This window comes from Balaenoptera acutorostrata, chromosome 11 (genome assembly GCF_949987535.1).
Source record: "Balaenoptera acutorostrata chromosome 11, mBalAcu1.1, whole genome shotgun sequence".
Classification (NCBI taxonomy): domain Eukaryota; kingdom Metazoa; phylum Chordata; class Mammalia; order Artiodactyla; family Balaenopteridae; genus Balaenoptera; species Balaenoptera acutorostrata.
In genome coordinates, this window is record NC_080074.1 from 60,913,773 (window position 1) to 60,925,975 (window position 12,203).

The 12,203-nt window shown below is 53.1% G+C and overlaps 2 protein-coding genes across 5 annotated transcripts; one reads left to right on the plus strand and one right to left on the minus strand.

Annotated features, from left to right (window-relative positions):
* The first annotated feature begins 1,815 nt into the window (after nucleotides 1-1,815).
* Nucleotides 1,816-7,534, plus strand: MMP19 (matrix metallopeptidase 19). The gene is made up of 9 exons (XM_007179542.3): nucleotides 1,816-2,050; nucleotides 2,343-2,428; nucleotides 3,327-3,457; nucleotides 3,704-3,919; nucleotides 4,392-4,637; nucleotides 5,229-5,354; nucleotides 5,954-6,118; nucleotides 6,280-6,407; nucleotides 6,588-7,534. Exons 1-9 carry the CDS (start codon nucleotides 1,964-1,966, stop codon nucleotides 7,020-7,022), a joined length of 1,620 nt encoding a protein of 539 aa, XP_007179604.2. The 5' UTR covers nucleotides 1,816-1,963; the 3' UTR covers nucleotides 7,023-7,534.
* Nucleotides 7,535-7,712: 178 nt separating this feature from the next.
* LOC103010579 (transmembrane protein 198-like) lies at nucleotides 7,713-12,182 on the minus strand. Of its 4 annotated transcripts, none has more exons than XM_028165842.2 (5): nucleotides 11,988-12,182; nucleotides 10,719-10,978; nucleotides 9,547-10,128; nucleotides 8,945-9,102; nucleotides 7,713-8,822 (listed from the first exon to the last, which is right to left on the minus strand). In XM_028165842.2, the coding sequence occupies exons 2-5, from the start codon at nucleotides 10,891-10,893 to the stop codon at nucleotides 8,685-8,687; spliced, it is 1,053 nt and encodes a 350-aa protein (XP_028021643.1). In that variant the 5' UTR covers nucleotides 10,894-10,978; nucleotides 11,988-12,182; the 3' UTR covers nucleotides 7,713-8,684. The 4 variants fall into 4 exon arrangements, with proteins under 4 accessions (XP_028021643.1, XP_028021642.1, XP_028021645.1 ...); XM_028165841.2 differs by having other exon boundaries at nucleotides 8,945-9,105; XM_028165844.2 differs by lacking the exon at nucleotides 10,719-10,978 and having other exon boundaries at nucleotides 8,945-9,105.
* Nucleotides 12,183-12,203: the final 21 nt, after the last annotated feature.

Sequence of the window (12,203 nt, forward strand, 5' to 3'; positions counted from 1 at the left end):
ATTGAGGGCAACGATATGAGTCAGGAGGATCCCCCACCTCCATCCTGGGGTGTGAAGGGTTCCCCTGTGGCCTGCCAGCCTTTCAGCCTGGGATGTGGGGAAGGGCTCAGAATTGGGGTCCCACTGAAAACATGAGTTCAGTAACCCCTTCCCCCATTCCTATCCCTACTTCCCTGTGCATTTGAATGGTATGTAAGTGTTGTGTGATGCACAGATGATGGTGGAAACTTCAGTGGCTCCTAACCACTTAGAGAACAAAGCTCTAAGAGTCAGCGTGGTGCATGGAAAGAGCGCGGGTTAGGAGTTGGCAGAGGGATTTGAATATATGCCAGGCCAGTTAGGAGTTCCATGTCCTTAGTCAAGTTTTCCTCTCTGAATCTCCATTTCCTCTCTTAAAAAAATGGCCAGAGGGACTGCCCTGGTGGTGCAGTGGTTAAGACTCTGCCTGTCAATGCAGGGCACACGGGTTCGAGCCCTGGTGCGGGAAGATACCACATGCCGCGGAGCAACTAAGCCCGTGCACCACAACTACTGAGCCTGCGCTCTAGAGCCCGCGAGCCACAACTACTGAAGCCTGTGCTCCTAGAGCCCGTGCTCCACAACAAGAGAAGCCACCACAATGAGAAGCCCATGCACTGCAACAAAGAGTAGCCCCCGCTCACCACAACTAGAGAAAGCCCACGTGCAGCAACGAAGACCCAATGCAGCCATAAATAAATAAATAAATATTTTTTTTAAAAAAAGGTCAGAATAATTCTTCCCTCATAGGAGGATAGTGAGAATTAAATGAGATAATATATGAATCACCTAACACAAAGTAGTTCTTTAACTGTAAGTTTTTCTCTTCTTTTTTACATAGCATTCAAGACCGTCTCTAATCTCTGGCTCCCAGCCACTCTCCCAGCCTGGTCATTCATTTGACAAAGACATACTAAGCAGCACCCGAAGCACTGACCTAGCCTGGGGTAGACACAAAGCACAGCCTCAGAACCTCTCACTGAGCACAGCTGGCTTTTTTCCCCTCTGCACTTTTGCTCAAGACCTGCACCATCCCTGTTCCTCAGGACTCTTTTACTCCATCCAACTCATAGCCAGTCTTCACAGCCCAGCTCAAAGCCTGCCTCCTCTGCGAGCCTTCCCACAGCCCCATGGCCCTCAGGATGGGGCACCTCCTGCCTGGCACCCTGGTTCCCCTCATTTCAGGGGCTTGTGTTGGTCTCACCCTATCTGTAATGTCCCTGCGGGCAGGCTCCGGCCCTTTACTTCTTTGTATCCTTGTTATCCTTCCCCTGCACCCACACATTCCAGGTACATTAAATGCTTGAAATGATAACTTTTTATTAAAGCAGACACAAGTAGGTTTCAAGAGCATCTGAATTCCCAACTTGGTCTTGGATGCAAAGAAACTGAGATCTCATCCTTCATTCCTTCACCTGAAACCCAAGCACCTAAGCAACTTGCTTCCTACCTCTTAGTTTTATTTTTATTTTTCCTATCCTAGAGCAGACAGGGAGACATGAAGGTTGCAGACGAGGGGTTTGCTACCCAAGGGTCACTGGGGCACAGGAATGTCCAGCTTCAGAGGATGGCCATGGTCCCTATCCCTAGTCTTTGCAGATATTCTGCCTCTGATCCTGCCAGGATACCCACCTCCAGGACAATATGGAAAGTCTTTTGGTCTCCAGCAGAGGACCCTGGGGGACAGGGTTGGAGGCTCTTCTTGACTTCCGCTCTCTGGCAGGGCAGAGGTTAATGGTGAATTGCAACACATCTCTGGGCTGAGTCACCTCCTACTGACGCTCCCCCAATTCCCCTCCTCTGAAGTTTTATAAAGAGTACCAGAGACTAGAGAGTGAAAAGAACTGAAGGGAAGAGCCCCCCACCTAGCCCTGCTCCCCCAGGCTCCCAGAAATCTCAGGGCAGAGGGCACAAACAGCCTCTGGAGCTCTTGCCTGGTGGGACCATGAACTGGCAGCGGCTGTGGCTGGGCTTCCTACTCCCCATGACAGTCTTGTGCTGGGCCCTGGGGCCTGGAGAGGAGGCAGCAGTGGTGAGTGCCCTGGGAAGGTCAGACCCAGGCTGGGGGAGGGATGGAGGAACTGCTCCATGGTCCCATCCAAGCCTCCCTTCTGACCCACAACTGCCTTCCCTTCCCTTCCTTCCTCTATTCCATGATCCACCCCTACCCATCTCCACTCCTTCCCCTTGTTCCTCCCCTAATGTGCCTCTCCTTTAGTCCTTCCACGTCTGTCCCCTCCTGTCCTTATGGGCTGTTAGGTCACTTAGAGCTTCACCCAGAGACTAACCTCTTTTTATTCTGCTGACCCCTACCCTCATCATAGGATTACTTGTTGCAATACGGGTACCTACAGAAGCCTCTAGAAGGACCTGATGACTTCAGGCCAGAAGATATCATAGAGGCTCTGAGGTGAGAGGTCATAAGGTGCATGCCTTCAGGGTCAAGGTCACAAGGTCTCCTTTCTCTCTTCTCAACCCTTTCAGTCCCCAGGCCCACCTCTGCTTAACCCAGGTCCACGTTGGGGATCTAGGGAATGGGTGGTGGGGCCTGGGGTGAGATGGGGATTCAAAGATGAGGGCACATTCATTGGATCTTCCTAGGCCCTAAGCACTTCTTTGGAGGCTCCATCCCATGTTATATCCAAAATACTACTATTTGGTCACATTCCACATGAAGTATAATTTATATGTAAAACTGTGAGTTGAGTTAAGTTGGAGCTGAGTTGTTGACATGATGTTGCCTTTCATAGACATTTAATACAGGATTTATTTATTTCTATTTTGAAGTTTTCATATTTTGGATCTAATGGGTCATTTTTCTTTCTGCTCTCAGATATGTTCCCAGGCCCTTGAAAAGTCACAGTACCTGCGGCGCCTGATGGATGAAATTGCCCCAGAGCAGGCTGGGCTGGGAGGGACGGGTCCAGCCAGGAGGGAAGAAAGCAAAGGGAGGACAGGCCCTCAGGTGGGAGCAGTGGTGGGAGAGTCTCCAAGGCAGGAGGCAGGACACTTACCTAGATCAGGAGGAGGTTAGAAATTGCAGTAGAGGAAGAAGGCAACGCCAGATGGCACTTTACCCAAATAAGAGCATGAACACAGGAGGTGAAGCTGAGTATTGCCTTTATGCAGAACAGAAGAGGAAGTCCCAATTACGAGGACTGGATCCTGGAGTGATCTCATCAGCTTCAGAGCTTTTGGGCCATTCTCAGCCACCACCTTGGGCAGCGGGGGGCCAAAGAGCTATCCCCAGTTCTCAGTCATTCCAGATGCCACTGCCCTGCTGGACCCATCCCTCTCCCTCTTTCTAGAGCTTTTCAGGAAGCATCTGAGCTGCCAGTCTCAGGTCAGCTAGATGATGCCACGAGGGCCCGTATGAGGCAGCCCCGTTGTGGTCTGGAGGACCCCTTCAACCAGAAGACCCTTAAATACCTGCTGCTGGGTGAGGGCTGAGCCTGGGAAAGGGAGGGAGAGGAGGGGGTGGCATGGCTCTGGAGCACAGGTGGCATTGGGACAGCCTGGATGAGCTCAGTGTTGAATGGATGGTCACCTGGTAATTAACTGATCATCACTTGCCTGAAGGAGTTGTTTCACAGCTTTGCTAAGTGAGTGCCCAGACTCAGGGGAACTCTTCGGAGCTGGCAAAAGTATCTGTGCTTCTAATCTATTTTCTGGTCCAATTAACCAGGCCGCTGGAGAAAGAAGCACCTGACCTTCCGCATCTTGAACCTGCCCTCCACCCTCCCATCCTACACAGCCCGGGCAGCCCTGTTTCAAGCCTTCCAGTACTGGAGCAATGCGGCTCCCTTGACCTTCCGGGAGGTGAAGGCTGGCTGGGCTGATATCCGCCTCTCCTTCCATGGCCGCCAAAGCCCATACTGCTCCAGTACCTTTGATGGGCCTGGTAGGCACCAGCTCTCGACTCTCACTTCACAGACCTCTGTCCCCTTGAGTCAGTTACTCTGGAACCTTAATGTCAGGCCACCCCCATGCTCAACTGCACCCTACACTCTCTAACCACCTTCTAATATTCCCTTGAGGAGCAGCATGTCACCTCCCTGGGGCCTTACCAAGCCTCTTCTTTGAAGCTTATGCCTTCTTCGTTGGCTTAAGTTCCTCTGCTCAAGGCATACCTCAGAGAGGACAGGGCCAGAGATGACAGAGTGGCTGGGAGGTAAAGGGACAGAGTGATGGGCATCCCTGAGAGAACAGAATGATGACAGCGGAATCTGAATGGAGTGAGAGGTATCCAAGAGACAGTGAATGTACATGGGGGAATTTTAAGGGAACGGAGTCATTGGAGTTTATAACAGGCAGGGGATGCTCCACCCTAGGAGACTCTGACCTCCTTCCTGTCTATCTTTGCCTTTGTCTAGGGCGGGTCCTGGCCCATGCCGACATCCCAGAGCTGGGCAGTGTGCACTTTGATGAAGACGAGCTCTGGACTGAGAAGACCTACCGGGGGGTGAACCTGCGCATCATTGCAGCCCACGAACTGGGCCATGCCCTGGGGCTTGGGCACTCCCGATACACCCAGGCCCTCATGGCCCCTGTCTATGCTGGCTACCGGCCCCACTTCAAGCTGCACCCGGATGATGTGGCTGGGATCCAGGCTCTCTATGGTCAGTCCTTTCCCCTAGTGATCATGAAGGTCAGTCTGACCAGTATCTCTTCAGGCATGAAGAGACAAGTCTAATCTTCATGGAGGGAAATGGCTTGGCTTCTTTCTCTTCCTCCTGCCCAGTTACTCGGCCTTCTTCATTTTCAGGAGCTGTTTTTCTTTCCTTTTTTTTTTTTTGGCCTCGCCACGTGGCTTGTGGGATCTCAGTTCCCCAACCAGGGATTGAACCCAGGCCATGAGGCCGCTGCAGTGGAAGCCCGGAATCCTAACCACTAGGCCACCAGGGAACTCCCAGGAGCTGTTTTTCTGACACTTCCAGGTCTAATCTTTCTGCCAGAGCTCTCTCCCCTCATACCTGTTCTAAGGGATGAAGAATGAACATTCCAGCAAACCCCCTTCTCCCTTTCTAGTGCCTCTCAAAACTAAAAACATGTCTCCCGCTGATATCAATATGATCTTTCCTCCCACCAAGGAAAGCTCTCTAGGTTTCCCTTTTCCCCTCTATGGGACCTCTGAGCTGAACTTACAGTAGAAGAGTGGGGAGGCCAGTGCTCTGAGTTCTCTCCCTGAGCAGGATTATGTTACCTTGCAGGCAAGAAAAGCCCAGAGACAGAGGATGAGGAAGAAGAGATGGAGCTCCCCACTGTACCCCAAGTGCCCACAGAACCCAGTCCCATGCCAGACCCCTGCAGTGGTGAACTGGATGCCATGATGCTGGGTAAGACCCTTCCCCTCTAGGCTGTAGGCAGGCAGTGGGGTGGCCTGCTGACCTTGAGATGGGAGTGACATGGGACCTCAGTGTAAGCAATGGCAGTTAACCACCAGACAGGGGTTAGTGGCCATGGAAGGAGGCATGTGGTATGGGGAGCGAGGATTCAGAGCCAAATTAAAGGTGGGCCAGGCTGGAATTTACCTCTGCTGCCACCCTATGAGGGCCACTAAAAACATCTGGAAATACAGCAGGATGGAGAAAACAGTCTTAACTTGAATGTCTATTAGAGAGGGTGTTATACCCGCATGGAAGTACAACTTGGAAGCCACCTGGGGTAGGAGGGGAGGTCCCCAAGGGGGAGCAGCTATCTGCAGGGCTTTTGTTTTGTTTTGTTGGGCCAGGGCTGATTTGATGTGAACAAGAAAGGAGAGGCTGAACACTGGGTCCTCCTTCTCTGCCCTTAATCTTCTCTTTGAATTAAAGTTGAATGAATTTTTGAGAAATCAGCCTGTGGGAGGACAGCAAATGATTAGTCTGCCTGAGATACCCACAAGTCTTTATTTGACCCCTATCTTTTTGACTTGTTGACATGCCTATTCTCTCAGGGCCCCGAGGGAAGACCTACGCTTTCAAGGGAAACTACGTGTGGACCGTGACAGATTCAGGGCTGGGTCCCTTGTTCCAAGTGTCTGCCCTTTGGGAGGGGCTCCCAGGAAACCTGGATGCTGCTGTCTACTCTCCTCGGACGCAATGGATTCACTTCTTTAAGGGTAAGGGGACTAGTTTACAGTGTGTTACCTGAGGAGGGCCTATGATCAGAGAATCCATAAAAGGAGGGAGGGATGAGATGTTTCTGAGATGGTGGAAAGGAGGAACTGAAAGCTATCACCTGGGGACAGAGGTGACTTGTTCTTTCCTTACATGCTCTCAGGAGACAAGGTGTGGCGCTACGTTAATTTCAAGATGTCTCCTGGCTTCCCCAAGAAGCTGAATAGGGTAGAACCCAACCTGGATGCTGCTCTCTATTGGCCTCTCAACAAAAAGGTGTTCCTCTTTAAGGTATAAAGTTCAAAGCAAGGGCAAATCCCTTCTTAGGAGGGGCGGGCTACCTCACACGGAGAAGCGGACTTGCTCTTGAAGGGAGTTCTTCTGCAGCTGCTGTGGGCTGAGGGTAGACCTCTGGGGGGTCCCTAAGCTCTCTTCTCATCCTCCTCTTCTCCCTGTCTGCCCAACACCTAGGGCTCCGGTTACTGGCAGTGGGACGAGCTGGCCCAAACTGATTTCAGCCGCTACCCCAAACCAACCAAGGGGTTGTTTACAGGAGTGCCAGACCAGCCCTCAGGTGCCATGAGTTGGCGGGATGGCCGCGTCTACTTCTTTAAGGGCAAACAGTACTGGCGCCTCAATCGGCAGCTTCGAGTAGAGAAAGGCTATCCCAGAGATATCGCCCACAACTGGATGCACTGTCGTCCCCAGACCCCAGACGCCACCCCATCAGATGGGGACACCACTTCCTCAGCCACAGGAACAACCTTGGATACCACTTCCTTGGCCATAGGTATCACTTTGCACACTGATCGCTCAGCCGGAGATACGATCTTGGACATTACCCCCTTAGCCACAGCCTCCACCGCCCTTTTATTCCCTGGTAACGTCACCCACCCAGAAATCTAAGACCTCGATCAAACGTCTGCTGCAGTACGAGCACGAACCATGGACCTCATGCCTCTAAATGTCCCAGCTCCAGCCACCACTCCCCTGTATTCTTTCCCTCCTGGTCAGTGACTCTCTAACCCAGCCCCCAACTCCATCCATTTCTTCCCCATCCTAGATAGCACTTCCAACTGTGTCATCTACTCTCTGGAGGACATTGGTAGGGGAAAGGCAGCCATCAGGCCTTTAGCTGACAGGAGGCCACAACTGGGAAAGCCTGGGTCCTGTTCTTCCTAGATAAAGTGCAAGAAAACAGCATAGCCAGTAAAATGAGCAACGGCTTTGTAATCCTTGAGAATCACATTTACTTGCTTATGACTTTGGGCAAGTTAATTAACCTCGTTAAGCCTTGGATTTCCCATCTGCAAAATAAGGTTAATACCAATCCTGCAGGGTTGTTGCATTAAATGAAATACTATATGTGAAGTGCCTGGCACATTTGTGCTTAATAAAGGTTAACTTCACGTTCATGAGAGAGCAGTGAACAACTCTTCCTCTGGCTGTGCGTGTGCAGCTCCTACGGTAGTCCAGTCTGATAAAGGTACCCTCATCAGATCTTTAAGGGGCAGAGGACTTGTCAGTATGGCTAACCCTTTGTTCTGGGGTGCAAAGAAAGAAAAGAGCAGCAACAGTAGAGGCTGGACTCCCTGGTTCAATGTTCAATGCCATTTTATTCACATGCTCCCGTGTTCTTCCTCCCTCCCATCATAACCTTGCTTCCCCGGGGCAGGGACATATCTTCCTTCATGCTGTCTGGGGAACCAGGGAACAGACTTTGGGCAGGAGAATCAGGGGTAGTGGAGAGTTAGAATGGGTTAGTGGCTGGGACAATGTTCTGGTTAAGGAGATTAGTGTCACCTATAATGAGAGGCAGAGAAGGCACTTGTCTTTCACGCAGCCCTGAAGACCAGGCTCCTTTGGGCAAAAGGGCAAGACTCTGGCATGCGGGCCAATGCTCTCTCCTTGGAGCAAGAAGCCAGCTTTGGGGGAAGGTGGGTGCTGAGCCAGGCACTGCCCTGTGGTCTTCCCCACATTAAGAAGAAAGGAAAGGGAAGCACCATGGAGGACAGTACCCCCAACTGAGGTAGGAGAAGGGGGCTTGAGCCTACGGGGTCCAGAGGGAAAGGCTAACCAGGAACCCAACTGCCCCCTAATGAGGGACCTGGGGATTAGGGATCCTTGAGCTCCTCTGTTGCCCTTTTCCCCATCAAAAAGCTATCAAGTGCTTTAGGGGGCTTCCTGATTTTCTATAGGTCCTACAAAAACAAAACCCCTTATTTTACCATTGTGAGGCACACTGAGGCGGGTATATAGAAGGCTTTTTGGGTAACGGTCCTCCTTGGTTTGGTTTGGAGGGAATTAGGGAGTCAGTTACTTTAGGGACCAAGGCACCTCTATTATTGGACAGAGGTAGGTACTCATATTTCCATTCCTCTCCCTTCTCCACAAGATTCCTCTCTATCTGTACCTAAAACATATCCCTACAGGGCTGCTCTGGGTTGGAGCACAGATTCCATCCCCAAGAGGTGGGGAAGTTTGTGTTGGATCCTGTGGGCCTAGGCCCTGCCCACCTAGTGTTCCCAGGCCCTTGCTAGGGGTGAGGGCATCAGTGGAGGTTTAGGCTCAGGTCCGGGTGGAACCAGAAGGTGTGGTGAGGGGTACAGTGGAACCACAGTCAGAATCCAGGTCCAGGACAGTGTGGGGAGCTGTGGCCTGGGTGCCTGGTCCCAGCTGGCGCTCTCGAAGGCTCTGGAGATAGCTCTGGAGGGGCACAGGGCAGAGAGGGCAGAAGAAAGGGGCTGGGTCAGAGCCCCCCTCCACCCTGAGCATCCCCATGTGCCCTCTCTCCCGTGCCCCTGAGCACCCCCTACCCCTCCACTCACTGGAGCCAGACTGTCAGCAGGGCTCCGGGCGCTGGGGTGGAGCGGGCGCCGGTAGCTGCCCTCACAGAGCCCCACCCCAGGGGAGGTCCGGTGCCACTTAGCCTCTTGCTGACGGATCCGAAGGAGTTGGAGATGCCTTCGCTGGTGGCTCAAGACCACTGCTTGGGAGGGGGCAATACAGACTCAGGGAGGCCTCTTTAGACTCTGAAACCCACCCCCAAATACACTCATACTCTAGAGAAACCCATTCAGTCTCCCTGTTACGTCTCTCTCAAATCTCATTTCCCCCCCAGTTATTCTAAAGAAACTTTTCTTTGTAATCCTCCTACCCTTTCCTTCTGGACTTCCCTGACATCTTCCTTTCCTTCCATATCAGTCCCCAATAACTCTTCCCTGCTCCCCCCCGACAATGACTCTTCTCATTCTTACCCAGAACTTTGGCTCCTCCAACTCTAACTTTCTTCAGTGCCCTGCCCCATTCACCTTAGACACCTCTGCCTTTTGCCTCAAGTGTATTTTCCCCCTTCCCCTCCTCAAGTCTGGGAACCAGGGACAAGAGAAGGCACAGGTTGGCTGCTTTCTGTACCATGGCAGTAACTCACCATTGGTGTGGCCTCCACGTTCCTCATCCATGAGCTTCCACTGGGCCAGGGCCCCAAGGGCCCCCAGGGCTGGCCAGGTCCCCAGCAAGACCCAGCTATACCAGCAGAGAGGAGGCAAGGCTGGAAGTGCCTGCAAGCGCTGGCCCAGCCGACTGCCCAGTGCCAGCCCCTCCAGGAAGTAGTCAGCACAGGCCACCAGCACCGCAGCACCCAGCAGGGCTGTGCCCAGAACTGTGAATGGACGTGGCCACCGAAGCGTGAGCAGGGCTCCCAGCAGTGCCAGCCCCACCAGCCCCCCAGCCGGCACCCAGGCTGAAGGTGGTTGGTAGATGGGCTCAGTGCCCAGCAGGACCCCGGCGCCCAGGGTTAGGCCTAGCAGGAGACCAGTCAGGAAGAGACCGACACTGCGAACCAGCATGGTGACTAGGCCGCAGAGGAGTCCGATGCCTAGCGCAATGCCCGCGCTCACCTCCAGGCTCAGCTGTGTCTCTAGCACACGCTCCTTGTGGCACAGCAGGAAGATCACCAGGGCTCCTGATAGCAGGCCGGAGAGAAACATCACTGCCTTGAAGCAGCGGTAGCCTGGGAAGGGAGGCAGGAGGCACTGAGAGGCAGAAAGAGGTCTCCAGGGATGGCTCTGATGAATCAGAAAGGAGAGGACTGGCTGACCAGAGGAGCAGAAGGCAGGAGCAGCACACACAGGGACCTCAAGGCAAAGGGCAGAAAGGGATCATCTAGGGAGGGTAGGGACTTTTCAGGAACTGAGAGGGGATGGGAGAGCAAATCAGGAGGTAAGATGGATGCACTGAGGGGAGTAAGTACAGAAACAAGGTTTCGTCCTTCCAGGGATGGCAGACGGGAAGAAATCGGCACAGGCTGATTCAGATTATTGGGGAAGGGTGAAGAAGCCTTAAGCATAGAGGGTAATTTGGGAATGGAATTCTGAGGTAGGAGGCAAGGGGAGGGCAAATGATAGTTGCCAGGGCTCAGAGCTGGAGGGTGTGGGCATGGGGGATGAAAAAGAGCTGGCAAGAGCAGATCAGCCACACTGAAGGTAGGCATCCCCTGACAGAGGAGAAGAGGTGGCTCAGGAGCAAAGGAGAAAGTTGGCATCATCCTTGAGGGTGACGGTCTTGGGCAGCTGCCCCCCAGAACCCTGGCCCTGCCCTCACCGAAGCAGCAGTAGATGATTCCAAAGCAGCAGCAAAGAGCACACACCAGGGCGGGTGCCAATTCAGGATTGTCCTGGGGTTCCAAGACACATCTTGGGTCTGGAGGCTCTGGGAGTTGTTGATTAAAGGGCCTGGGGTCAGAGGTCATGGCCAGGGGCAGCAAGGCTTCCTCCATGGCCGAAGAGAAGGTGGTCACAGAGAGGGAGGTCAGTGTCAGCTCCTCTCATCCATCCATGAATGTCTTGAGGGGGCTGGGAAACCTGCAAGGGGGTAGGGGGCAGGAACTCAGATGCCCATGAATCTTGAGAACTCTGTACCTCTATTTCTTTTAAAGAAAGGCCAAATTCAGGACGGAGCTTAGCCCTGCTGGGGTAACTGAAGAAACCTACAGGACCAGGTTAAGGGGAGCCAGCTGTCTCTTTATCACCCTCTGAAACAAGGACATTAAGTAGAACTTCAAATCTTATAAAGGTAATGAGTCTTTGTCCCCTGGCTTTTCAGGGTGGGGTGGGAGCAGTAGGAAGTCCTCGGTCTGTGGAGGGAGGGGCCCAGGGGTACTAGTGAGCCTGGAGGCTAAAGACTCAGCAGCTTGTTCCAGCCGAAAAGAAAGCTTGCCCCATCTGCAGCTGGGACTCAAAATTATCACACCGGACTGGGAAGAATGGACTTAATAGAGGGGGGGAGAAGGAGAAGGAAGGGGAGAGAATGAATCATGGTGAGGGTCTCCCGACAGTTGCTCCAACCCAAGAGAAGGAAGAGGGGGGAAAATCAGACACCAAGAGTTTGGGACAAGGAATCCAGTAGAAAGCCACACTTTATCAGGGTTTTGAAGCCTTGGCTTCAGATGGAGGAGTTATTGGGGGAAGGGGCGTTCAGCCACAGTCCAACTCCCACGATCCCTCACGAACTAAGCAGGCACCTTGCCCACAGACAACATCTCACATCCTGGTAGTATTTTGCTCCTCCCCTCAGGACACTGGTGGGACTTTTCCTACCTCCCCCTTTCCCTTGGGGTGCCAGGGCTGCCAGTGGGATATGATCTCTGTTCCTGAAAGGAGAACACCAAGGAGGGGCTGGCAGTGGGGGCACTATGGGAGTGGGGTAGGGTGGGTGCAGGCACTTCCCTTCAGCTGTCTTCTTTTGGACATCAAGGTCTTAACAAGCAGGAGAGTTGGCTTGGGCAATCCCTGGGGTTTCTCTCCTCAATCCGCTTGGAAGTCTGGGGACTCTAAACAAGGAGAGGTTGGGGAGGGGGTGTTAACTACTCACCACCCTGTCAGGGCTGAGGAGAGGAGGGGGTAGATGTGCTTCCCTAGACCCCCAGCTGCATCCCTGCCAGGAGTCCTAGGCGTTCAGGCGGCTGTCGGGCGTGGGTACCCGCAGGGCCACTCTGTTCGTTGCCCCCTAAACTCTTGCAAGTCGTAGCCCAAGCCCCGTGAGCTAAAAGCAACCAGCTTGGGGGCGGGGGGGTGGGGGTGGAGGAAG

Coding starts and splice junctions, on each gene's coding strand:
- MMP19 (XM_007179542.3), top strand. CDS start 1,964: ATGAACTGGCAGCGGCTGTGGCTGGGCTTCCTACTCCCCATGACAGTC. Junction 2,429..3,326: donor GATATCATAGAGGCTCTGAG/GTGAGAGGTCAT, acceptor CCCTCTTTCTAG/AGCTTTTCAGGAAGCATCTG. Junction 3,920..4,391: donor CAGTACCTTTGATGGGCCTG/GTAGGCACCAGC, acceptor GCCTTTGTCTAG/GGCGGGTCCTGGCCCATGCC.
- LOC103010579 (XM_028165841.2), bottom strand. CDS start 10,893: ATGGAGGAAGCCTTGCTGCCCCTGGCCATGACCTCTGACCCCAGGCCC. Junction 9,106..9,546: donor ACGTGGAGGCCACACCAATG/GTGAGTTACTGC, acceptor CCCCCTCCCAAG/CAGTGGTCTTGAGCCACCAG. Junction 8,823..8,944: donor CTGCTGACAGTCTGGCTCCA/GTGAGTGGAGGG, acceptor GTGCCCCTCCAG/AGCTATCTCCAGAGCCTTCG.